This window comes from Lycium ferocissimum, chromosome 11 (assembly GCF_029784015.1).
Source record: "Lycium ferocissimum isolate CSIRO_LF1 chromosome 11, AGI_CSIRO_Lferr_CH_V1, whole genome shotgun sequence".
Lineage (NCBI taxonomy): Eukaryota > Viridiplantae > Streptophyta > Magnoliopsida > Solanales > Solanaceae > Lycium > Lycium ferocissimum.
Window position 1 is genome coordinate 47,076,647 of NC_081352.1, and position 26,840 is coordinate 47,103,486.

Sequence of the window (26,840 nt, forward strand, 5' to 3'; positions counted from 1 at the left end):
CATCATAAGTAGCCATACAGAATACAGATGCCCCGATCATCAGAGCCTTGTTTGACAACTATCCGCAAAGGTACTTGCACACAGTAGAGTCAAACGTCGGTACTATTGCTCGTTTCTGTAGGGAAATATAGCAGAAGAAAAGTAAATCAGAGAGACCTTCTGCTAGCCCAAGATCGTTAACTAAGATCAGAAGATTCAACTAAAGAAAGAGAAAGGAAAAAGTTTACTTGAAGTGGGTTGTGTTGGTTTAACTTGGCTTGATTACAAATGACTAAGGTCACCCCTATTTATACTTGTCTAGGGATGGTTCTAGATAGAATTATCTAGATACATCTACAAAATATCTAGTTAGCCTTATCTTCTAACACTACTCTAGAATATCTAGATTTTGCTTTAAGATAATTATCCAAGATCCTACACTAGACTATTCTAGATCCCTTACTAAATATCTAGGATTTTTTTGTACCCAAAAATCAACTTTACTTTCTTCACACTCCCCTTAAAGTGATTTTTGGAAACTACCCCGAGCTTGTTGCGGAAGAACTCAACCGAAGCTTTTTGGCGTGCCTTGAAGTGACGATCTCAGCAATATTTTCCCGACACTTCTTACTTCTTCAAATGATGATGGTTTTCCGCTAATAATTAGGCCTCCAAACAAACATGAATATGTCTTGATAAAATTTTCATCTCGGTAGCGGGTAGACTTGCCACTATTTCTTTTTGGCCTTTGCGAACCACGTGACTCATCTTCATGCTGAACTTCACATTCTTGAGTTTCCAAACTCCCTCTTTCTCTTAGCTCCTTGACAATTGTGTTATTTGGAGAAGCACCTAATTCAGTGATGATCTGACCATTAATTTCCTTCGAAGCCTCAACACCAACATAGGACCCACCACTAGATTCCCTTTCCAACTCCTCGATAAACTGTTTGGCAGCTTCAGAGCTTTCAAAAACCATACTTTGTTGTATCTCCACATGAAATTGAGCCTTCAAGGTCAACCTTTTCATTTATTTGACTGTCGATTTCTCCATCTACTTCCAGTATTTGATCTGAGCTAGTGATTGACTGCGATACGGCGTGATCGATTGGCCGAGACTTCAACTTCCACTACAACTCGCTCAATGCTTTCTCCGAAATGGTCACCATTATATATATAGTTTCTTAATCGCCCGCTTTCAGGTTCTACTCTTCAACATCTCTGCATCTAGACTTTTATTACCAAAGATCGTGATTTGCTTCGTTGATTTCCTCGATAGCAGCTGCCACGTCACTAGTCTGAACGTCTTTGGAATCTTTTTGCTTTTTGTTGATGACACCAATGCCTTCCTTCTCCACATGATGGACCGTATTATCTCTTGAATCCATGATCCACCTTTCAAAATCGAAGGAACCAGTGCACCTACTACTCGAGCCCCGCCCATTTACGACGCACCTTCCCCGTCCTCTTCTTCTTTCAACAAATTTATTTGAGCCGTGTCTTTTTTTTGTTCGGCAATATCTTTTTATGTCCTATTTTACCACACACAGTAACACTTCGTAGTCTTCTTTATAGTTATTAGTGACTCTCTCCTTTTCTCTCTCTCGGCGAGTTGGAAACACTTTGAAATCGGAGCGTGGCGCGTGTCGCGAATGTTTTCCTTGAAGTTCCTCTTGTCGCCACAAGAGCATTTCCTTTCCCTTCTTTAAAACATACACTAGCCATGTGTTTGGCTAGAAGCTCCTGTGATGACAACAAATTCTCAAATTCCTCCAAGGATAGTAGTTGAGCCCATCCTTGAATTGATGTAACAAAAGGAATATATTCTGTCTTCAAACCACGAATGATGATTCTTCTCATTCGTGATTCAGAGATAGCCTCGTCGGGGTTTAACAAAGAGGTCTCTGAACATAAATTCTTAATCTTCAAAAAGTACTCAAAGAATAGAGATTACCTCGAGTGGTGTTCGCCAATTCATTCTCCAACATCGTAGTCGGGCTTCATCCTTCTTGAGCCGATCGACGGTCCTCCATATCTCATGAGCTGATTTGCACCTTATAATATGATCAAACAAGTTGTGAGAGATGGACCTCTTCAGGATGAACTCCGCCTTCGCATTAATTTGCTTTCACTTCTTGTATGCACTGCTATTTTTCGGTCCGTCAATAGGAGGATTTGTGTCACTCCCATTAACAACATCCCACAAATCCTCGCCCACAAGGTATGACTCCATACATTTCTTCCATACCTTGTAATTGGACTGATTCAACAACTCCATTCCCAGTCCATTAACACGACCGCTCAAATCCATTTAGAGAAACCAGTTGAATCTACCACTAACCCGATCTTGAAACAAAACCCAGCAGCCAACGTATGGTTATGGCTCTGATACCATGTAGAGAAATATAGCAGAAGAAAAATAAATCGGAGAGACCTTTTGCTAGCCCAAGATCGTTAACTAAGATCGGAAGATTCAACTAAAGAAGACAAGGTTGGAAAGGAAAAGTTTACTTGAATTGGCTTTCGTGGTTGTGTTGGTTAACTTGACTCGATTACAAATGACTACGCACCCCTATTTATACTTTTCTAGGATGGTTCTAGATAGAATTATCTAGATATATCAACAAAATATCTACTAGCCTTATCTTCTAACACTACTTTAGAATATCTAGATTTTTCTTTAAGATAATTATCCAAGATCTCTACACTGTATCATTCCTAGATCCCTTACTAAATATCTAGAATTTTTTGTACCTCCAAAAAATCAACTTTACTTCTTCACAGTTTCTAGCAAAAAATCAGCTAACATGGACTTCACACACGCAATAACAGTCTATACACAGACCAAAAGAAAAAAACATATGTACTTTTATGCTTATTAACACATTCGGATACTAAGGCTGTGTTTGCTATGAAGGAAAATATTTTCGGGGTCGTGGGCGTTGGGTTGGTGCGGAGGAAATAATACACCTGAAATATGACTTGTGAATCCTGTTTCCTAACTTGTCCACTTAGAAAAAACTTTTGACCAACCTAAAAAATTAAAAAATGTTTTTTAACCCACGCTAATTGGAAGCAAATAGAATATATATGCATGTAGAGACTAAACCTTCATCTTCAGAAGCAATGGATCCCATGTTAATGGTGCTGAGGAGAAAAACGTTACGCAAAACCCTAGTAGTCTTAATAGTGGTTGCAGAGAGGTTTCACTTTGTTGTTTCTAAATGGTTTTGAATTTTGCCGTGCGTTTTCGACTTTGTAGAGTCACCTGTCCTTTTAGCTTTGCAAGAAAGCTTTGTGCAGTTAAAAGTAGAACATGATTTCAAATAATGAGATGCAATGATGTCTGGACATGAGGTTAGTAAATAATTGGTGCGAGTAATTATTAAAAATCTCTATTAATTTATGAATTTTTTTATAAAATATATAAATTTATGAGTTAAATTTATATTTTAAAATTTTGAAATTATGATATAAAATCACATGTCCAAGCACCCACTTAAAAAAGGTTTGAATTTTACCCAACGTTTTCTGCCAGTAAATGTGTGTCTCAATGGCATCTTGGCTGCATGCCACGTGCCCTTTATATACTCTATGGCTGAGATCATTCGTTGTTTGCTACTTATTACAAGTAGTAAATATGGTACAAAACTTTTAACAAAAGGTAACGGAGCCGTTAGTGAATTCACTTGACCTCAAGCCACACCATTTCTTGGCTCATACCTTTATATATATATATACTAGTTACACGAGGCCCGGGCTTAAACTCTTATCAAAGTTTCTTAGTCGGCTAATTAAATAAATTTAACCAAAAGATTATAGGAGGATTAGCAAATCCGAAAGGGAAACAAATAACTCGACATTTTTTAACGTAATGTGATTTAAATTATGTAAAATAATTACAACTGTATTTTTCTGAATGTGTGAGCATGTGATCTCTTTATTTACGGAAATAAAATCTTTTTTTTTTCTTGCATTTATGCTTTAATTTCACTCGTGATATTTCATGTGGTAAGAGTTTATGCTAGTTAAATGTGGTGATTTAAGCTTAGTAATTTAAACGAAATTAAGAAAGAAACTAACATTAAATGAATCTCAAGAATCAATTTTGCCTTCATATATAGTTTACGCTTAAAAATAATAATTATCAGCTAAATTTCAATTTATATTACATTTTGTTAGTTTTTAATTATCAAAATATCAATTTAAAATATTAAGTTGATCTAATTCAATTTAACTTCAAAGTTTAGTTAGATTGACTATTTAAACGAAAAGCCTCGCACATAAATTGAAACGGCGGAGAATTATTAGTGAGATCTAATAAATGCTCCAGTTGGAAATGTAAATGTGGCTCCAAAGTTGCCTAAATTTTGCCAAAACTTATAATGACAAATAACTTAAAAGGGCAATCTAATATCTTCTTCGGTCCATATTATATGGTGTTTTAGCTTGGACACACCCTTAAGAAATCACTTATATCCCTAAAAAGGAAGAAGTGTTTTCACTAAATACCCTTAATTAAATACAGTCAGACCTCTTTATAACGGCATCCGCATATAACAACACCTCTCTATAACAGCCAAGTCTTTTTGAAACCGATTTTTTATGTTATATTTTATTTCTCTATAACAACATTTCACTTATAATAGCAACAACCAACTTTATAACAGTGCGCTCTTTGTAAAATTACCCCATATAATAGCTATTTTTTTTTTTGGTAACATAATAATTAACCATCTTATAAAAATAGAATATTGATGATTACCAATAATAAGTGCAGAGATTTTGACAAAATATTTGATCATTTAATACAGTATTTATGACTAAAAATATCACATGTATATTCTTAATTTCATCATTAAAAAAATTTCTTCATTATACAAAGTGTGGTTAAGCTTAGAATTTGGGAATTAAAAAAGAAAAATTAGATTTTATGTATCTTTTTTGTCTATAACAGCGAAATATTATTTAAATGTTAATGTCGTTATAGGTGTATAACAACCGTTCTCTATAACAACCAAGAAATTTCAGACCCAACGATACTGTTACAGAAAGATTTGACTGTAGTCTCAATTATATATGGATTCTTGGTTATGTTTTTATTCACGTTTCCAAATAAGAGTACATTTGAATAAAATCATAAATAGCTTCTTGATTACGTAAAAAATATTTTTTCGAACCAAATATAAAAACTAAAATTATCATAGAATATGAAGAGGAGGAAGTAAAGTGTAAAAAAGATTCATAAATAGCTACTAACAACCCGAGGCGGATTTAAGATTTAAATTTTAGGGGTTCAACATCTTAAATTTTTAGCACTAAATCATTTTATTTCTAAAGTTATAAATTTATATCTACTATTTATTGTAAATTTTGGATTCAATTAAACCCCAAATTATATTGCTCCATCTGCCTATGTAAACAATAACTAATTACAGATGTCCACGGAGGAATCGACTCAGGAGTGCAAAATTAATTAGCAATAACCACGTGTGTAGCACAATCACCATATGAAGAAGTTATTATAGTACATATATATCGTCACCAGCAAAAATTGGACTAAGTGCCCAGGTATTATTACCACAAAGGACTAGAGAGTGCTTTGATTTTTGTACTAACACTCCATAATAAATGAAGTAATAAAGAACAAAAACTGGGGTCAATTTGAAAGAGGATGCCTTCTGGTTGCTGAGCCTAGGTTGAATTTCAACTAAGGACGACAAAAACTTTTAATTGCCCCTTATTACATATACTAGATGGCCCGGGGCCGTGCTGAGCACGGGCCTATGCCCGCCAACTTTGTTAGCGTTATTTGCATGACTTCAAGATTAGCGTTATTTGCATGACTTCAAGATTACCAAAAGGTTCGACGAAAATAATTTCATACTTAGCGTTATTTGCATGACTTCAAGATTACCAAAAGGTTCAACGAAAATAATTTCATACTTTTGATTGTCTAGTAGGATTACTAAAAAAGAAAATAATGCTATAAGTACGTACTACTTATCAAGCTAATGAAATATTAACATATATACTATTTACATATTGATAAAATCTGATACATTCCCCAAGCTGTAATTGATTAGTCATCTTGTCTGTAAGGTTCCATGGCAACCGGAATGATACCCTGTCGGCAGTTGGGATTACAAATTCTTACCATCAGGAGGAAACAACATGAAATAAACGGTGCTTCAAGGTCTAGGTGCAGATTTTTCTGCTATGAGAACACTACTTCCAAAGGAATGAATTCAATTACATCTAAAGAAATATAATTATATATGTTGTACAGAGATGCCCAATGATATTAGTACATAAATGCTGTATTAGAACCTCACAGAAAGAGGTAGCAATGGTGAAAAATTAAAGACCATATGCAAGGACCACAGAAATGCTCACAGCAATCAGAACATGTCATCAGTAATTAACATATATAATGAATTACAGGTTTACAAAATAGACAACAAGGTGAATGTACAACGAATGCATTGACTATAAAATATCAATAAATTATAAAAGATTCTAAGCAAGCTAAAAATATTGTCCTAGAAGTAATTTGCATTCCGAAAATAGATTCAGCCATTCCTCTCCAGTCATGATTTTGAGTCATTCGGACATTTTTAATTCCATTGCAATTTTTCCTTAACTGGACATGTACGTGAAAATATTCTCTGACATCCGTCATTTGATTTTACTTCTACTCTATTGCATTCAACTAATGTTTTTTTTTTTTTTTTGAGAGAGATTATTTGTCACTAAGCAGTTATGAGAGGCCTTTTCCTAATCAACGACAAGGTTGATTCCTTTGGAGGATTTTTCGAAGGCACATATACACTAATATGTAGACTACATTGACAAATATCATACTCAGACAACATAAATAGAAGTATATTGAGATGCGCCCGGGGCGCAAAGTTAAAATAGGAGCAAAATAATTTGCATGAAGGATTCAAATTCTTATGTATTACATGGGCAAATAAAGGCACAAGAATATTGCTGAATCTACTCCAACTCCACACCATCGTCTAACTTTTTCTTAGCTTTTTCTATCTCCTACATGAGATATTTATCCAATGAATCCCCATCGCACCTCTTTCTTGGAGTTGTCTTTAAATGGCCTATCTTGGTTTTTTATAGTTATTCCAATTTTTCTGATTGACTTCAGTTAAAGGTTCTCACTAATATTCTTCAGCTAATGAACCTTTTAGTCAGAATCATACCTTGACTAAACACTCAAGAGACTTAGATAATTGAATGACTTCTGTATCTTTCCCAATATACAAATAAGTAGTATTACTTTTCAAACCATCTATAAGTATATATTAGTATTTCTCTCCCTTGCAATAAGAAAGAATCAATGAACTAATTAGAAGCAGAACATTGGATAAAGGATGATTGTTGCATGCATCTGTCAATATATTTGGTTACATCTACAAAGGAATTTCTACTTTTTACAAATGACTACCTGGTTCACCAAACCAACAGAAGAACTAAAAGCATGCTATGGGAAGATCTATGGCACAGGCATTACTCAGTTCTTAAGCAGAGTTCTTAAACAGATTTACTCATTGATCCCTCTTCTATATATTTAGACCTATAAATAAAGGAAGCTCATAATAACCTTAAGAAAATGCCTATGTGGGTTTTCTTTTCTTCTACCCACAGAAAACAAAATAGATATCTGTCTCCATAGAATAGTAAACAGAGGGTAGTCAAAGAATGTGATCAAAGTTTCATGATAGTGATCTCTGCTCGAATTGGAGTACATAAGTCTTTTTCCCAGGATAAACGAGGTCAGTATCACATAAGAGAGAGTTAAACAATTGACTTACGTGCGAAAGACATCAACAGGTTGTAATGTAACGGAGTTCATATGATCAAAACAAATAAGAAGCACTAAAGCAACCAAATGGAGCTAGCAAGCAAGCACACAACTTTACAGGCTTGAGAACTAAACAAACCCAGTTATACATTGAAGCTTGAGTGTTGATGTTGCTTTTAGCCTGTCCACTGCTTTTCTAGTAAATGTGCCAGAGGATTTAGTATTATGCACCATTGAAAATAAGAATAAGAGCATAGAAATCAAGCAACAATTTCTTAACATCTCAATTGAGAGATAATACCAAAGTCAGCTATTTTTAATGTATTCACATGTAAATAGTCAATGCACAACACAGTTAAGTTTAGGGGGACAATAGTGTATTAAAATTTAGTATCACGGGGGAAACCGCAAAGTTACCTGTTTTCTTGATTCTTCAAGTATTTGTTATCCGCAAAATTTATTTCAAGAATCTTCTAATTTTAGTGTCCACGTAAGCTCCCTTTTTCTTCTTCTTCTTCTCTTTTCTTTCAATTTCCATTCTTGGTAGAGTTTGTTATCTTCCACAGCATAATCGATCAACACTTCATAAAACCACCATTTCTCAAATGATTACCGACTATATCTCCTTCCTGCACCAAGGTTTCCATATTAGAAAACTCCAAAAATTAGTAAAAAAATCAATGGTCACTCATACAGTTGTTACCACACGTGGAATATTAAAAAAATATATAGACAAGAATATAGATTTTCAACCAAATAAGTTTTGTTTTGTTCATTGATCAAAGATTGGGATAAAATGACAAAAAGATTCTCACCGCGCAATTAGTGCATCTTTTACAAGAAACTGAGAAATGAAATTTCTTCATTCTTTATCTGGGATAACATTTATTTCTTGGCCAAGAAAGCTCCTCATTTTCTGAGAATGCAATTATTCATAGTGAACCAGTTTCTTGATTCGTGTTAAATTAAGATCCAACAGCTCCTATCTTGCTTCTGAGCGTGACACGTTCGCAATATTAAAATCTTGCAGGATTCATCAGCTCCTAACACATTTAGAATGTCCATAATATTAAAATCAAGTAGGACGCATGTATATTTCAGTATTATCTTTCCAGACTTCGTGCATTTCAATAATCTAATACTGCGTCAACAATAGTTCAAGGTTCTTCACTTTTTTACACGTAGGCACATACTCTTTAATTTCATTCAAATATTTTTAGGATACAGTTGATTATGTTTTGAGATTAACCATGACAGTGTTCCACTTTCATGAAAACAAATTTTAAAAAAATAAAGAAGGCAGAGGCCCCCACCATCAATCATCCAACTGGTAGCATTTAAAAAGCTGATACAGTCAAGCCCCACCTGCAAAATGAAATTTGGAGTTTAGCCAACAAAGCATGACTTGCAACACACACATTTACCACCAATCACAAGGCAAACCTAGAGGTCATGGGAATCATCTCATGTAAGTTGTATTGGAGATACATACTACAACTAAGCAAAAATACACAATTGTGTTTGAGCTACTTGCTTTGGACATACATGCCAAAACCAATAAATTGTATGGAAGAGTTGGGAGAGTTCTACTCATTTTGGGAATACTCTATTGATAGATCTGCAATGATTCTTTTTGTTGGTAATACGTAACTTCCACTAATACACCAGCAAAAAGGAGAACGCTGGGAGCAATTACAACCAAAAAAGAAGGCCATTACGAGCTATGTGATGTGTCAATAAAATCAATAATACCCGAGCTATCATTTACATCTACTACTGCCACGTTGCACCAAAAGCTAAGCCAAAATATAATAATTGTGTTTGAGCTCAGGCATATTCCTCTTTTTTCTCAAAAAAATCTATCGTCTCCTTCATTCCATATACATCTGTGATGATTTTCTTTGATTTGAGTATTCCGTTACGACTACTCTTATTTGTCAACAATCTGTCTGTAGGTTCATGATGAAATCTATGTTCCATCGGTTTGAGATTTTAATGGTACTTTAAAATCTGAAAGGATGAGCATAAGGAAGCGATATTCAGGAGCTAACAATAATATATCCTGGGCAGTATGCATCTATCCAAAATTATTGTTACTTGTTAGCCTCACTATGCTCTTTCCTGTTGTCAGGTACGTTTAAAAATGAAAGAGGTGCTAAAAGAAGATACAGTGGAAAACTCTGAATATAACCTGAAACAACATGAATTTCTGACAAGACCCAAGTACTATACCGCTACCCTCTAGTCATGGTACTTTTTACTGCTTATGTGCTTGTGAGGCCTGTTCCTTTTGTTGTTTCTTTTTCCCCTACCTAATGTCGGGCATTTGTGTAAGTCCCTTGGACAACCAAGTTAGTATCATTAAAAAAAAATTCTTATTGGATCAGTTTCATGTGTTTTAACGTTATAACTTGTGGGAACAACTGGATTCCAATACCTTCACTATTTTCATGCATGTTCCTACCAGCCCTTTCATTATGTAACCTTGCTTCTTCTTCAGCAATCAAAATTGTCCATTTTCAGCTACAAATTTTCCCCAATCACGCCATCATGGTGCGTTCTTTTCTATTTCTAATTCTGTGTTGTTCTGATCATATTTTGCTTCGATGCTTCTCTGTTGTTGCTTCATCCATTCTGCTTTCTTGATGAGGCTTTTGATGCTCTCTTCATCTTTCAATTATTGATTTTGAAACCTTTATTGCTTTCGAAGTTATCTATTATTTATGGTCTGCTTTTATGTGTTCATTTAGTTTGCGTGATCTTAGATGTTTTCTGAATACTCATCGTTTTTCCATCTGTGTTCTTTTGGTAGAATGTGTACATGCATGTGCCATCAGATCACTCATATATATATATATATTCTCTCCCATTTTTCTTATATATATATATATATATATTCTCTCCCATTTTTCTTATATTTCTCTTCAAATTGTTTTATCAGATAGGGGAAGACTACTGAAGCCATAAAGTGTTCGACAAAATCTCTAGAAAACTTTACCTACTGATCCTGATCAGGTACCCTTTAACAGAGGTCGGATTTTCTTTTGGGTAGAACTTTTTTTTATTTGTAATACTGTGATGTTGGCATTTTCTGTCAATAACGTTATTTCTGCTCCTTTTGAAATTGAGCCAGCTGGTCGAGTTTACTCATAATTTTGCTTGCATGTTGCATCAATCACTTTACTGCATAAGATGAGAAAGCCCTATTAATAATATGTACTATTTGCAAATCCATTATTTGTCTATTGATAAGCAGTCTTGGAAAGGTTTAAAATAAAAATTCTAAACCTTCTGTTTCAGTAGGAGCTAATAAGAATTGGATATTGTTAAATCCTTAGGTTAAATTATTTGTGCCATATGTGTTTGATAAATTTTCTGAAAGAAATCATTTGATTTCCCCCCAGATTATCAATTGTATTGAATACAAATTTAACAAATAAGTTTTTTTTCCCGTCAATTTACTCTTCTCTGTTTATGCTGAAGTTTATTTTATTTTAGGATTTAGAGCACTCTGTAAGAAGGTAGTCTGCGCTCCATACTGAGCTAAGTTCAACTAAACCCTAGATGTTCGTCTTCTAAATTTTTTTCTCTTTATCCCTCAAACCATCACTAATACTCAAAAGAACCAATGTTCTTTTGTTAATCTCAATAGCTCTAAAATACAAAAAACTGGCTTTAAAAGGTTGCTTTCTAATCCATTTCTTACCTATTTTGACTTCAAAATTACAACACAGTGGTTACTATTTAGCAGGTAGTGAGACAGAGAAAATATAACAACCATTGTCACTAAATAGAGGATACTTTTTCAGCTTAAACTGCCTTATAATGGTCGACCAGTTGTGCCTTTCAGTTTGGGTGTGGGCATAACTAAATCTCTTGCAAGTTCAAAAGGATTTGGCTCCATATGAACTGGCGTCACATTTCAAAATCACGAAGCTAAGCAAGTATTTTTCAGATCAGAAAAAGAAGAGGAAATTGAAATTGGTAATATACATACTTGATTCTGGCAGTATCATTGAGTTCATCCAAAATTTACTTGCCTTTGTGTTCTTGGATAAAAGATGAAATCTCTAGCTTCTTGATTACTTTGGGCACAATCTTCAGTTTTTCTGGAACTACTATGGCCAGCTAAAAAGATTTCAAGCTGCTTCCCTTACAACCAGATAAACAGACCAGGTGATATCTTAAAAGTACATTATAAAGATACTTTGTGTCATAAGCTGGAACAACTGAAGATAACTTCCGATTTCCGGTCACTAAGATTTATTCTAAAAGGGAAGTGCCAGTTATTAGCTTGCCTAAAAACCGAGATAACTCCTTCCTGATGTGTTCCATCTCCATTTTCATGTAACATAAATAGTACAAAATTCATACTTAGACCATATATTACTCATTGTCATTGTCATTTTATCATTATTTCACCCCATCAACATATCAAATACATTATTATGACTACATACTGAGATTTCCAGGTAATACATTTTGAAATAGGTGACACTACCTGAATGATAAGGACTAAAATTTCCTACTGCAATATCCTAAAAGTGACCATGCTAAAAGGTATGTCAAATGTCGGGCGGGAAAATACTACAGAAAAAGCAGAAGATTCATCAGATAAATGAAGTACCAATAACAACGCCAAGCACGCCGAATAGTATATGATCAACAATATGCATAAGAGCAGATCTTATTTCCACGACATGTGGTACCATAGTCAGGATCATTGATATCATCTGCTGCAGGAAGTAAGAAAATAGTTAATATAAAGGTCATGGGGAAAATCAACTATGAAGCTGATCACAAATTTATCCTAATAACAACTTCTTGATCCTAGCAAGAAAAGATAGCAGTTTGATAGAGTAATTTGTTAAATGGGTGACTATTTTAATTTTATTCTACCCTCCTACTTTATATTCCCGCAATCCTATAATTTTCCTCTTTTTTCCACATTAGCATATCATAACAATAACTTTTAACAAAACATCAATAGTCCACGCACACCTGTGTTCCTCAAATCTCAAAACAAAAGAGGAAAGAACTGAAAATCACAATGATTATTCCCATCACATTCAATCTAGAAAATTCCTCATACATATGTTTAAGGAAAAATAGAATTTACCATCTTCATTGTCATCATCCTTGAACCACCGAACACCTTGGGCTCATCAGTCTTCATAGATTATCATCATAGTAAAGAAGGAAAAAAAAAAGTGAAAAAGCCATCAAAAATGGAAATTGTCACAAAGTATAAAATATAACGACAGGACACCACTAATATTCAAATTACATGTATCAGTTATCTAATTTCAATCATGCATGCGTGGATCAGATAGAATTATTATCAAAATTGAAGCAAAAATTAATAAACTTCCAAGGGAAATCAGAAATGATGGGCAAACATCCCTTCAATAAAGGAAAAGAACAAGAGAAAATTACCAGAGAAATCAGAAAGAAGAATGGCGGAGAGAGAAACAAAAATATGCGGAAAGAGCCTCAAGAAGCAGCAACAGAAAAGGTAAGTGTAGACCACGTGTCTCTCATCAACATACACGTACAGATTTTTAGGAAGACAAAAGAGCCTCATTTTTCTACTAATATAGACCAGATGGCCCGAGCCCGTGCAAAGCACGGACGAATGTTGTTATATAAAAATGGTTCGACTTTCGAAAGGTACTTCCTTATTTATTTAATAGGAGTTTAACCAACAAAAAGAAACCAGTACTATCAAGTTAAATATGCTTTATATAAAGATAATATGCTTCATATTGTGCGGAACAAAGTTATACTATTACATTGCCAAGTTTGTTAGAAAGAGAAAAACTGTGAAATTGTTGATGATCTTCGTGTAAGGGACTACAATCTGGATTCAAGCAGCTGTAGTTGGCTGTAGAAATTGCATTTGGGTGTTAACTGGAAAAGAGAAGAGAAAGCATAAGATATTTCAGAATTTGAAAGTTAATTCACACTGAGATCATTAAGTATTCCCTAGATGTTCTACCATTACTACTTCTGTTAAATTTTTTGCACATAGTAATAGGAGTGGAAAGCAGGATGTGCAATTATAAATAACAGACTAAAGAAATCTTACAGAAAAGAGGACTCACTAAACTTCTCGCCCAATTCCAATCTTCTGCTTAAGAGCGCTAATCTGTTAAAAGAAAAACAAATTAATAAGTAATAACTATTGATGTAAAAAATTTCAAGGGCATAGTAGTGTGTAAAAGAATATGCAATGACCATAAACAGAATATCTTAACACAAAAAGAGATGTTAAGTTTTTCATATAGTGCTTTAATTCTAAGTAGCATCTTTTTTTTTTTTTTTTTTTAATAAAACCAAGTAATTCTGATAGCTTCGTATAATATAACGTAGAACAACACATCGGTAATGTACGATCTTCCATGAACCAGCGATATGAAGGGTTAGGTGGGCCGGTCCCGGGCCGACCCAACCCAATTGATAGGCTTATCCTAAAGCACTAAAACTAAGCCCCTCCCCCCCCCCCCCTCCCCACACATATACACACAGAACAAAGCAAAGGTCAGGAAATAACTGCGAACCTGTTCATACATATGAGGATTAGTGATGCAATTCAATTCCCTAATATCAAGCAAACTCCATCTGTGAATATCTCCATCCTCTATATATTTTAGAACATTTTCAACTCGATCTTGAAAATTATAGTTTAGCAAGCTGATGGCATCATTAATGCATTAAACAAAACATATATCACCACTTTAGGGGTCAGTCACTTTGAAAAGCAATCTATCTAAAAATAAGTATCGCCAATGACAACGCAATAGAATGCACCTTATGGATCCAACCTCTGAAATCCTAAAAGAGAAATGTTCATAAATAGCAACAGAACTACTTTTCTCAAAGTTGACATCAAATGTTATAAGTCATTAGCTTGTCCAAAATGGGAAATGCTCCACTGAATGCGACCAGCAGAATGGCTCTACTCAAATAGAAACGCTAACGTAAAACGAATTCTGGTAATTTCTTAAGTGTCCTCTTGATGCTGCTTCACTTTACATATTACATTTCCTATAAGAGGAAGTGAAGAATAGCTCTACTCCTATACTTAAGTGGTAGCAGTAGTATTGATTCCCTGTCAGCAGTGTAATATACCTCGTATTCCCTTTAATTTCCACAAGTGTATCAACTCTAGCCAGCAATTCACTATAATACACTGTTCTCTGTTTTCTCCCTCTGTTCTGTTGTCATCTTTTCTCAAATTACTCTTCTTGCATAAGGTGGTTATGGATTAGAGGGTCAAGTACACTGAGGAAAGGAAGCTTGTCGGAAAATAAGGGCGAATATAATTTGATCATTATAAAGAAATCCAAAATCTTTTTAGATAGAGCCGTTCATTAGTTTCCAACCGCAGGTAAATGAAATCCGATACATATGAGCTACTAAAAGAATCTACTGATATGTACCCTCATCGCCAAAATATTGACCAAAACACTTCTTGATGATTCGGGCAAATTTTCTTTCGAGACTGTTCTCCCAGATAAACAGTGAACATTATCTCTCTGAAAAATTGTTTTCGCAGTGTTGCTACATCTGCAGTTCAAGCATAAATTTTGTTCTAGAAAATTGCAAAAATCACATATATGAGACCAAAACTTGGTCAGTCTGACCACCATGAACTGAACCAGGTCAAGTTTGATGCTAGAGTAAATGATTGGCACGAATATATATAGTTATAAAGTGCTTTAAGGTCAAACTTACCAAGAAGGTTGTTGTCCTCGGTCATTATCCTTTCTCTTCATACACCTGAATGAGCACACCTGGAAATTTGCTCATTACTGATAAAAGTTCTATTCAAAATGTGTCAACTTCATGCGATATGCAGTGGTTATTTCTAACATCTTCAGTTCTTACAATCTTAAAATCCTAGCGATTTGACAAAATTTCTCTTTTGTTACTTCAGCATAAGGAATCGATAGCAATTATGCATTAAAAATTTGAAATGAGACACAAGCAGATAAACAAATGTCTACCTTAAGTATAGCAGTATACAAGCCATAAAAAACTTGCTTTTCCGGTAAATATTTTTACAAACAATACAGTACGTCATAGAATGTTGGAAGGAAAAAAGAAAGTGACAGCCATTTCAACCTAACGTCTACCTTAAGCGCAGCAGTATACAGGCCATAAAAATTAAGTGGGCGTTTGGCCATAAAAATTATTCACTTTTTTGCGGTAATTTTTTTCACTTTTTTTACTTTTAGCGTTTGGCCATAAAAATTATTCACTTTTTTCCGGAGTTGTACTCCGGAATATTAAAAACAAGAAAAACTTGTTTTTCAAAAAATTTCAACTTTTTTCACTTTTTTACACTACATTTCACCAAAAACTATAATTTCAAAAACTATGGCCAAACACAACTCCAGCTCCAACTCTAACTTCAAAAATTCCAAAAAAAAGTGAAAAAGTTTTTGGTATTTATGGCCGAACGGTGAAAGAAAACACTTAAAACAACTACTGTAGTAAATAGACTATTACACCACATTAATTGAGCCTTTCTCGTCCTCAATTCATCTACTTAAGTTAGATGTGCTTACATTCTAGTATGAGAATTAATTTAAGCTTTGAATGGAGATTTTGAAGTCCTGAACTCTCTCAATGTGTATAGTTCACTGATCAACAAAGCCTCCACAAAGAAAATCTCAATCTTTGGTAGGAAACTGTCACGATCTCCACACAACATCAAGTGGATGTAGTTTATTATAAGATGCTGTAAAGTTTTAAAACACTATAAGGTTAATACTCACCATTAAGTAACATCTTACATCATTAGAATATATTAATAAAATTTCAGCTTCTATAAAATAAATAGCTCTTGGAACTATAAGTTGGTAGAAGGAACCCATGGGTGCAAGTTGGCACAACTTTTGAGTCTTCTCTGTTACCCATGCATTGAGCAGCAATCAATGAAACAATAAGCTATATTGAGAATTAGCTTATGCGTAATTCTTTGATCTAGTTTTTGTCAAACACTTCTTAGAAGTTGAATAACCAGGAACTTGGTCTAGCAAACTCAATGCTTCTAATGTATAACACAAGCTTTAAGGTTCCCTTTGGATATTTCTGACCTTTTCAATGTATTAAAGTCATAAAAGTCCATCTATTTAATGAAGTAACATTCGGTTTACTACACCAAAATCTCAACAAAGGAAGGCAGTGGTAAAGCTTATGTAGTAAGCCTCAAACACACAAGTGGGAAAACAAATGCTTAAGCTAAGTCTCGGCTTAATTAGTAGCCTCTATATCATAACAACTTTAGTAGTTAGACAATGGCTAAAAGCAACAAAAGAGCTAAGTCCATAATTTTTTTGTGTGTAATATAAGGAAGAAGCAGAAAAGAAACATATCATTATACCAACCACCTAATTAATGATAAAAGATGTGCATTTTGATTTCTCGCTCTCTCTCTCTCACACATACACACGCCAACTTCACAATTCTTTATATTGCATCTAAGATTGGTGGGGGAAGCACTCACCTCATATGGTAGACTTGGCTTATCACTTTCAGTAAACTTAATTAAGGTGTAATATTACTACAAATTTAAATAGATTCTAGCTTTAAATTATTTAAGTCACTTAAATAATTCTCTATTTTAAGCCGATTCAAAGTCCATATAAGAAATATGCCATATGAAATAACATACATGAATATGCTGTTATCCCCAACCCTCCACTCCAAATAGAAGTAGAAGCAGAACGATAACACACTGTTATTTAACTACATAATATATTAGCTGACACAGGAGAGCCTACCTCTATGGGCACAAATGAGAACTCGAGATCCTTCACCTGCTCTTTTTCTTCTCTCATCTATAAGCTATGGTAAGATTCTCCTTCAATTACGCTTATGAGACCAACCCTGCTGATTACAGTGGAGGCGTAAAGTGAAAAGTGAAACCAACATAATGTAGTGATTCAAGAATTTGAAGCACCTGATAAGATATAAGAATAGCTCCATAGAAAAAAACTCACAATACCAAAGCAAGAAGCAAATTCACAACTAACTTCCTTAAGAGCAAGAACAAACTTGCTCAGTACATCACTTTATCATACAAAAATTCATTCTACAAAACAAGAAATAACTGAAACAATTGATCATAGGAGTATCTACAGGGACAAAACTTTGAAACCCAAAACAAATTAAATAGATTTATTCAGCACAATTAAAAAGATAGCACAGGAAGGAAAGAACAAAGCTATAAGTGAATACAAAATTAAAGAAAAATCTGTTTTCCCCATCCAGATAGCCAAGCATTCGTACAAGTACAACAAAAGATCTCAAAACCTTTGGTCATGATGTATGATTTATGGGCAAACAAAGGTTGAGAAGCTAATATTAATCCTTCAAGATTCTAAAACACAAAAATTTGGCTTTTGTAGCTTCTGAACTATAAAAGCTACAAAATCACAACTTTAAGTCGTGAAGCAGGAGCAGGCAAAACAAATGCATAACACGGGTAAAAGAAAGAGAAAATCATTTGTTCAAAGTGGAGACTTACATTGGAATTTCATAGAGGACGAATTGACAGACTAAATCCCTAAAGAAATAGGGAACATCGCCCCTCTTCGATCTCAGACAACACAGTTGTTTGAAGCTCCTTTCTTGAACACAGTCATTGCTTCAGTTGAAGGTGGAAAGATAGTAATATATGAAAATAAATAAATAGAGTCAAAGAAATAGAAATGCAAAAATAAGAAAGCAGTAAATTGGGCAAAATAAATTAAGATTAATTGAATAAATGTATTTTTTATTACCTTTGTTTGATGGATGTGTATGTTGGTCGAACATCTAGTTGGAAGACAAAAAGTCAAAAGCAAGCTTCAAAAGAGAATTGATTTTCCCTACAAAAGAACTATTTAATTTAAGAATGAATAAATTTTAGTTGTGGTTGATGTTAAAATTTTGTAAAAAGAAAATTGTGGAACATTTAAGTAATGGAATAGGGTAAATAAGTTTTGATATAAATTACCTTTGTTCCGCAAAACGCAAAAGTGATTGCAAAAAAACGTTATCCTGCAAATGTGTTTATCAAAAAGAATGAAAGAGGGTATAAAGATATAATATAAATGTATTCATACAAAGAATAAGAAAGAGAATTTTGTGGTGACCTTTATTTCTTTTTTACTGGAGTTGTTGGCTCCAGTTTTTGTTTCAGCTTGAGCGAGTGACGTCGCTCGGTTGGTACTTCTGTTTCTTCATCAAAGGAAACTAAATGTTTCTTTTTCCTTTTGTTGCCTTCTTCAATGTCAGTTTTTGGTGATTCAGGGAGAGAATGCACCATTTTTCCTTTTTCAGTGCAAGACAAAATGTACAATTTTCCAGATGTTGCTTGAGAACTGTGGGAGAATGATTTTTTCACTTGAATTATGTAAAAGTTCTGATTTAGCTTGCTTTGAATATTCTGCATTGGTAGCAACTCATCCTGGAGACAAATATATTTTAGCTTTTTGTTTGATCAATTGAAAAGTGAGACTGTGTAAATTATTCATTTAGAATGTTCACCTCATTTGAAGCAAGATCGTAAATCTCATCTGTGGTAAGGGATAATAATTTTTCTGCTTCTTTGTCCATAATTATCCCAATTATTGATCCGGAGGCATCATGGAGATTTACATCAAATCTGCACCTGCAAGTGTATATGTGCAAAAGATAATATTTTTTTTTAATAGGAATAGAAGGATTGTGGTAAATATTATGTTTGAACGTATGTGTAAACTTAGAGATAAAAGTACCTGGGAATTAACATATTTTGTTGCTTACAAGTCATACACAGAAACTTTCTTTTTATTAAACTTCTCACTTCTTGTTTGCATTTGGGACATAGTAAAACATAACAACTTTTGAGTTTATTTGGAAGTGATACTTTTGCCTCAATGGAGAAGGAATGCCCCTGCATTAAAAGGAAATAAGACTATTTATTATAAGGATAAGTACATGCAGAAATTATGAATTATGTAAATAGAAATTATACTAACGTCCTGTTGTGATTGAACATTTGCAATTGGGACTATTTGTTCATCTACTGAAACGCTGATAAGAGATCCAGATTCAGATGTGCTCCTCAGACTGAAAGAAGCAAGCATTTCTCTGTTTTCTATGACCCTATTCAAGGAAAAAATTAAAAAACTTTAGGATAATAATAATTAGGAAGAATCAAGCACAATATAGATTGGAGTAATGCGGTACCATGTGTGCAATTGTAGGCATTGAGAATAAGGGGGATCAATTTGTACTGTGGTGTTAAATCTTGTTGTCAACGATGTACCTACATTAATTACATCATATTTTATTTAACAAAGTGCAAAGTAATATATCTATATTAATTGCAATAATATTTTTTTATTTATGAAATACAAACTTACGTTCCTAATTTAGCTTACCATTGTACTTGGATACCCCAATACGCCTGGCAAAGATAATAGGACGTTTTTGGAATTGGTCAAGGAGTTTCCTGCCTTCGTCCTCAATAATAGTTTCTTCCCATAGTGTGAAGGTGAAAGCTTGTTTGCTGGTTACATTAAAAAAGGTAAATATGTCGTATATTTTTAATTGTAAAACAATAAGGATTTTGAAAAATTTACGAAAGCACTTACTCAGTGTTGATGAGAATGACTTCTTGCAATCTTCTCTGGACTTTTGGAACAAACCTTGGCGGGAAGCAGCGGACAACAATTGCGAGTATATCTATTGGCAAAACAATTTGTATTTAATAAATGAATGTGTCAAAAGTTAAACTGAAAAGAAGTAATATAATCATACTAAATTCTACGTCCTTAAGCTGCTCTTTGGTAGATTGGGCGGCTTGGTTGTTGATGTCTTCAAATGATGTAAGATTCAGCTTTGTGGGTGGTGGCAATTCATCCTCATCTGGACTATCTTTTTCAATTGGATCAACTATGGTTTTTTTGTCAATAATCCACTCAAATGTATGCAAAGGTCTTTCATATCTCAAATTTGGTACTTGTATGCGCGCACCCGTTATCAAATAGGTGTGGAACAGCTTGAATATATCTTGATAAGAGGAGATATCATCACCGTAAACAATAGCTTTTATTTGGTCTTCCTGTGAATGATTCATAAGGAAATAACGAAACAGATATACACAGGCATTGTAAGCAATAGATTTGAAAATATTATACATACACAGACATAAATAATTGATTTTGCTAGAAAAAGGAAGTACCTGTTCATCTTGAAAGATCATGTTCAAATATTTTATCTTTCGGTGAGAACTTTCTCCTGGTTTGCATATATCCACAACTTGCACTTTACAGGTCCAGTCTGGTATTTCAGGAGTGATTGCATATATACCAAGTCGCTGTGTCATTTTATATCCCCTGAAAAATAATTAAAGTGGGGTAAACAATGGAATAGTATGATAAAGGAAGTAAGGTTGATGAAAAATGTAAATGCAAGTAATAACTTACATATGTTATATCAATAGTTAGTAGCTTTTTGAAAGTCCTAAGAGAATGCTTTATGGATAATTTCATTATATACTATATTGTAGGTAGAATGATCATCGGGATCGTCTACTGTTGCGGGTCGGATTAATATTTTTACACAGTCTGAACTTTTTGCTCTTGATAAAGCAACATAAAGTTGACCGTGTGAAAAGACAGGTTCACGTAAATAAATTCCTACGGAATCTAGTGTCTGACCTTGAGCTTTATTTATAGTCATAGCAAAACATAGTCGAATAGGAAATTGTGTTCTCTTAAATTGAATAGGCAATTTTTCGTCTTGTGAACATAACAATGGTATTCGAGGAATAAAAACATGTTTACCTTTAAAGTCACCACTTGCAATTTTAGCACTAATAATATGAGTTTTGAAATCAGAACAAATTAAGCGTGTACCATTGCATAAACCTTCAGAAGGATTTAAATTGCGTAGTAGTATAACTGGACAATTTTGCTTTACAACTAACTTATAAGGAGGCAAACCAGTAGGATTCAAAGAATGGAGGAAATCTTCAAATTGGCTTTGATCTTTTGGCTCTACAGTTTCATCAATTCCAATGAATGTCACAGCAGTTGTAGGAAACTTATCTATGAACATATGATTAATTTCGTTTACGAAATCATTTTTGGTCGTTAAGATAACACGTGATGTTACGGAGGATGTATCAGACATGAGCATCTCTAGATTGGGATAAACAGTTTTGAATAAAATATCTAATGATTCTTTCTCATTCGTAAAAGGAATAAGAAATGATTTTGGAACCTCGATTTTATCATGTTCATTAACTTCTTCTCTTCCATGTCCAATTCTTAGTAAATACTCACAAAATGCAGGATCTTTGTATGCACGCATATTTTGTGTCAAACGAAATTTTTGAAGATGATCCCAGATATTTGAATACAATAAACATTCACGTATGAAATCCTTTTTTGCCCCGCTTTTCACAACAGGTAAAGTCTGTCTAAAATCGCCTCCAAAAACTACGACTTTTCCACCAAATAGTGTATTTATACCCATAAGATCTCTCAAGAGTGAATCAAAAGTCTCAACAAGTTTTTTCCTAGCCATTGATACTTCATCCCATACTATCAGTTTTGCATCTTGAATTAAAAATGCAAGTGAACTCTGTTTACTTATATTGCAACAGTAATTTTCACCTACATCAATAGGAAGTTTAAAACACGAGTGAGCAGTTCGTCCTCCGGGGGCTCCGAGCACCGAAGCCGCAACACCGAAAGTTGTTTGTGGCTAAAGCTATAAATCCCTTTGATCGTACAGTAGCTAATAAAGCGTGGTATAAGAATGTTTTTCCCGTTCCTCCAGGCCCATCAATAAAGAATGCTCCTGGTTCATTTGAGAATATTCTATTAAGTATGGTGATATATGCTTGTTCTTGTTCTTTATTTAGTTTTTTATATAATAATAAATCTTCTTCAGTTACAATTATGTTTCTTTCTAAATGGGTGTCTCTAGCCTCTTGCATTATTCTAGAAGATGTAAAAGATGTAATATTTTCTGACGTGAGTTTAAATTCATTGATATTTCGTCCCATTGAATGCAATATATCATTTATGTGGCTTAGAACTAAATAACGAATGTTCTTTGTTTGTATGTTTGGCATAGTTGTAAAGTCTTCAGACATGGAGCTTTCAAATCTTTCCCATAATCCTTTTGGATTAGCAGGACTACAATATACTAATAATGTGGCAAATAAACGTCGTAGACTATAAGGCATTTGGTAATTTGCAGCTTCTAACATACATTCAATTAAGTTATTATCAGAAGCTAACAATCCTTTTTTTTTTTCTGCACATTCTCTAAATGTGTTATAGGATTTTCCGTTTACAGTCTTGAGATCTTCGTACGATTTTGGTCCTCGTATGTTCATCAATAATAGTCGAAGGTAGTATCTTTCTCCTTCTGTTGGATGACAACTAATAATACGTCCAATAGCATAACCTTGTCTTCGACGTGACCACATTTTATCAGTCATTGACCAGACAAAATGTTCTGGGAATTCTTTGTACAATAAGTTAAGTTCTATGGCGTGTTTATTTTTTTCGTTCATTGAAAAAAATTCTGTCAACATTGTTCTTCGATTTGTAGGATTTTTAACTATTGAATTCAGATTTGTAGTCGTTTTAAAGGAGACAAATTGTTGATTTTTAAGATGTAGCTGAAGTTGGTATACATTGGGATTCATCTCATTGATATGAAACGCAAACAAACGCCACATAGCTTCTGGGGGCGATACCCATCTGCCTGATCTATATTCCTTTATTTCATCTATGTCTGTATTATTAGTGTCATTACTTTGTAGATTGAAAGCAATTTTATCATGCCCTTTACAAATGTATTTATAGAGATATTTAACAACTTTAATATCTGCACAAACTTCAACATTTATGTGACAATTAAACTTGCTTAGCAGATATGGATTGTAAGGAACTACCCATGAATTGTCAAGATATTGGGCTCTAACTTTTACAAATTTTCCAGTGTCTTGTCTCCTATATATTGGATATGAATTCTGACCTTTAGATGTTCCATTGGCATAACTTTTGGGGTATTTAAATTTACAATATCCCTTTTTCTTCATGCACGAATTTGTAGGATTTAAAGTTCCACAAGGTCCATGCATCATATGCTTAATAACCAAAGAATGTAAATATTGATTTGTATCAGGATCTGGTAGTTCGGCAGAAATAATTCTATCATAAGCCTAAGGTGTCAATAATTTATACTCATCTTCAAGTATAATAAGGAAATGTGCATGAGGAAGACCTCTTTTTTGAAATTCTATAGAGTACATAAAAGCAGCAACAATTCCGAATATACTTTTTTTTAACTATACCAGATTTTAGTTCTTCTAGTTTTGCTTTAAATACTCGGCTTATTAAATCGGGTCTATTTTGTATTTCATCAGTTGGTAGTAAGAAATCTTCTATTTCTGGCCATGAAGGATTACATGTCATGGTTAGAAAGATATCGGGTTTTCCAAAGTGTTGTACTAATGCAATGGCATCCATGTATCGACGTCGCTATCTCTAGGACCACCAGTAAAGCTAGCAGGAAGGAATGTTTTTCTGCCAATGTTTGAAGCCTCTCTTTCTCCTAGTCTTAAAAGATCAATAAGTCCCGCTAATACTTCAATTTGGAATAAATCTTGATTGAACAACAAGAAGTCTAATCTTTGTGTTTCCACTTTTATGTATTGATCTACAGAAAATTGTTGGAATACTCTCCCAGAATGTAAAGTATCATTTTCTTCATCATCTCTAATTTGAAGTTTGTAACAATAATATTCACGACAAGATACAGTGTTCTTTTTTTGTCTTTCTTTCTGCAAAATTTATTCTTCAATATCAAGAAATCCATCAATTGAAGACATGTTGGATACACTTGGAATGTTTTGATGTTTGCAAGAAGAACAATTTCTAGGGAAGTTTGCTTTTTGTATAACTCTTTGGATACCACAATGCCAACCGTTTTCACCATAGGGAAACAACAAAGGATACTGTAATGCGTCGTAACAACCATAGTAATAGTGAACCAGTTGGTTAGTGTTGCTATGTGTGTAAACACGAATATGTGGTGTAGAAGCAGGACTATCCAATTCTTCATCAGTCCATATAGCTGCAACTTCTGAAACACTGGGTAAGTTGTATGTTCGTTGGTCCAAAGCAGAATCACATTTAAGTGCGATGTAGAAGTTGGATAAGTCCGGAATATGTGTTAGAGATTTTAGAAAAACGGAGTATGGATTAATTTTTAGAATATCGACTAATTTCGCAATAACAGATCTATTGAGGTTTTCTGAAAAGGCCATTCTATTAACTATATCATTCTCATTATCATAAAAATAAAGTTGTAAATTTCTTGCATTGTTATCTGTAGTAGTAAGGCTATTAAGAAAATGGTACATTTGTCCTTGAACTTTAAATGTGTAGATTCCTTGAGTTCTTTGTGCCAATTCCTTATCGTATTTTACTCCAAGTGAAGTGAATGCAAACATATTATTGTATGTTCTAATATAAGTATGGAAATGATTGGATTCATCGGAGTTGCCATAGTAGAAACTTTTTAATTCAGGAGGTAGTTGGTGTGAAACTAATCTTACTGAACCATTACTACAGCAAAAGCTTGGGGTTTCATATTGAAATCTTTTGGCTTTGCAGAATCTACAATTTGGGACCTTTTTTAAAATAACAGGATAGGAAGGTAGTGGGTTGATATTCCAACAACCCACTTGTGTTGATTTGCGGCCTGAAACATTTTAATTTTGTAAGATCTAACGTAAATAGAGCGGCGAAGTAAAAATGAAGTTTGATTTAACCAACCATTTCGAGAAGAAGAAGGTGTCTCTCGAATGAACAGAGCAGGTTGTCCCAGAGCAGGTTCTCTTGAAATCATGTTTTTCTCAGTAGAATAGTTAGGAGAAGAATTTTCTGAAAGAGTATGCCTTCTCGCAAAGATATTCTACCCGACGCCATTCTAGAAGTGCTGCCTTTTGGTCAGGCGGCATTTCTTTATAGGCAATACGACGTCTAAGATTTTTCTCCATTTGGACGTCGTTCGTCTTTCTTTTTCTGTCAGACATCTGATTTCGAAGTACTCAGTTAGAACCTTTTTTTTTTTTTTTTTTGTCATAGTTAAAATTTAATATATTCTTACAGCACACACACCCATACAATTAAAAACTAAAAATAGTAATAAAATATGAAGATAAACAAGCAACAAAAATCGATTGGTGGTATCTCTCCCAAAAAATTATACTCACATTAATGGTATCTCTCCCTTGAGATGGCTTTTGACATGGAAGTTACTAAATAATTACTCTAATAAATCTAAATCAAATAGACTCTTAATCTCCTCACATCTTGTTAAATAAACTGATCAAATTTTGGTACTCAGAAGCTGCTCTTTACAATCCTATAGATTCTTTGAAAATAGTTGGTTTCACGAGAATCTGTACATTTTACATATTTAAGTCCCCGAAAGACTTTTAAGCAATCCAATTCTAGTGTTGAATTTCCACCTTTCTTTCATTGTTAGATATCAAATTTTCAACTACTTTATAAAGTTATTTATTAAAGTCTAATTTGTAAGTTTAAATATTTATTTCTATACTACATATAGAAATAACCAGCGAACACACCATCAGCACAGAGAAGGAAACACCACCAGCATAGAGAAGCAAAAACAAGCCATTTTTCAGAGGAAAACATCAAATTAAGAAGCCAACCCATATCAATCAAATAGGAGACTCAGCCAAAATCAGCATGCATAAACAGATGGAAGTTTTTCAAAAATCTTCTCCACTCAATAATCCAACTACATTTCCAGGAAATTAGCACGTATTATTCAATATGAAAGAGCTCGAGTTGAAACACACAGACATGGAAAATCATTTATAATTTAATAATAATGTGAAACCAAAGGCAAAATTACCTTTAAGTCGCAACAGTGTTCCTCTATGCCCCTGAAGCAACTTCAGTTTGCAAACTCTGCGCAATCAAAATTGTAGGACCATTATATA

General features: G+C 33.8%; 2 protein-coding genes across 12 annotated transcripts in view; both read right to left on the reverse strand.

Moving 5' to 3' along the window:
* LOC132037477 (MATH domain and coiled-coil domain-containing protein At3g58200-like) overlaps positions 1–3,253 on the reverse strand; it is a 51,531-nt gene extending 48,278 nt beyond the window's left edge. The window contains exon 1 of the mRNA XM_059428011.1: positions 3,089–3,253. Coding sequence (XP_059283994.1) covers positions 3,089–3,116 — 28 coding nt within the window. The 5' untranslated portion in view covers positions 3,117–3,253. The remainder of the gene's footprint in view (positions 1–3,088) is intronic.
* A 10,269-nt stretch (positions 3,254–13,522) lies between these two features.
* Positions 13,523–26,795, reverse strand: LOC132035796 (uncharacterized). Of its 11 annotated transcripts, none has more exons than XM_059425919.1 (15): positions 21,021–21,585; positions 20,597–20,900; positions 20,431–20,521; positions 20,218–20,345; positions 20,024–20,102; positions 19,813–19,939; positions 19,570–19,727; positions 19,340–19,463; positions 18,946–19,259; positions 18,807–18,850; positions 18,592–18,689; positions 18,336–18,374; positions 17,590–17,695; positions 16,372–16,544; positions 13,523–13,946 (listed from the first exon to the last, which is right to left on the reverse strand). In XM_059425919.1, exons 1-9 carry the CDS (start codon positions 21,162–21,164, stop codon positions 18,948–18,950), a joined length of 1,467 nt encoding a protein of 488 aa, XP_059281902.1. In that variant the 5' UTR covers positions 21,165–21,585; the 3' UTR covers positions 13,523–13,946; positions 16,372–16,544; positions 17,590–17,695; positions 18,336–18,374; positions 18,592–18,689; positions 18,807–18,850; positions 18,946–18,947. The 11 variants fall into 11 exon arrangements, with proteins under 11 accessions (XP_059281902.1, XP_059281906.1, XP_059281899.1 ...); XM_059425920.1 differs by lacking the exon at positions 13,523–13,946 and adding an exon at positions 26,753–26,795 and having other exon boundaries at positions 16,275–16,544; positions 21,021–21,174; XM_059425921.1 differs by lacking the exon at positions 13,523–13,946 and adding an exon at positions 21,625–21,646 and having other exon boundaries at positions 16,275–16,544; positions 21,021–21,174.
* Positions 26,796–26,840: the final 45 nt, after the last annotated feature.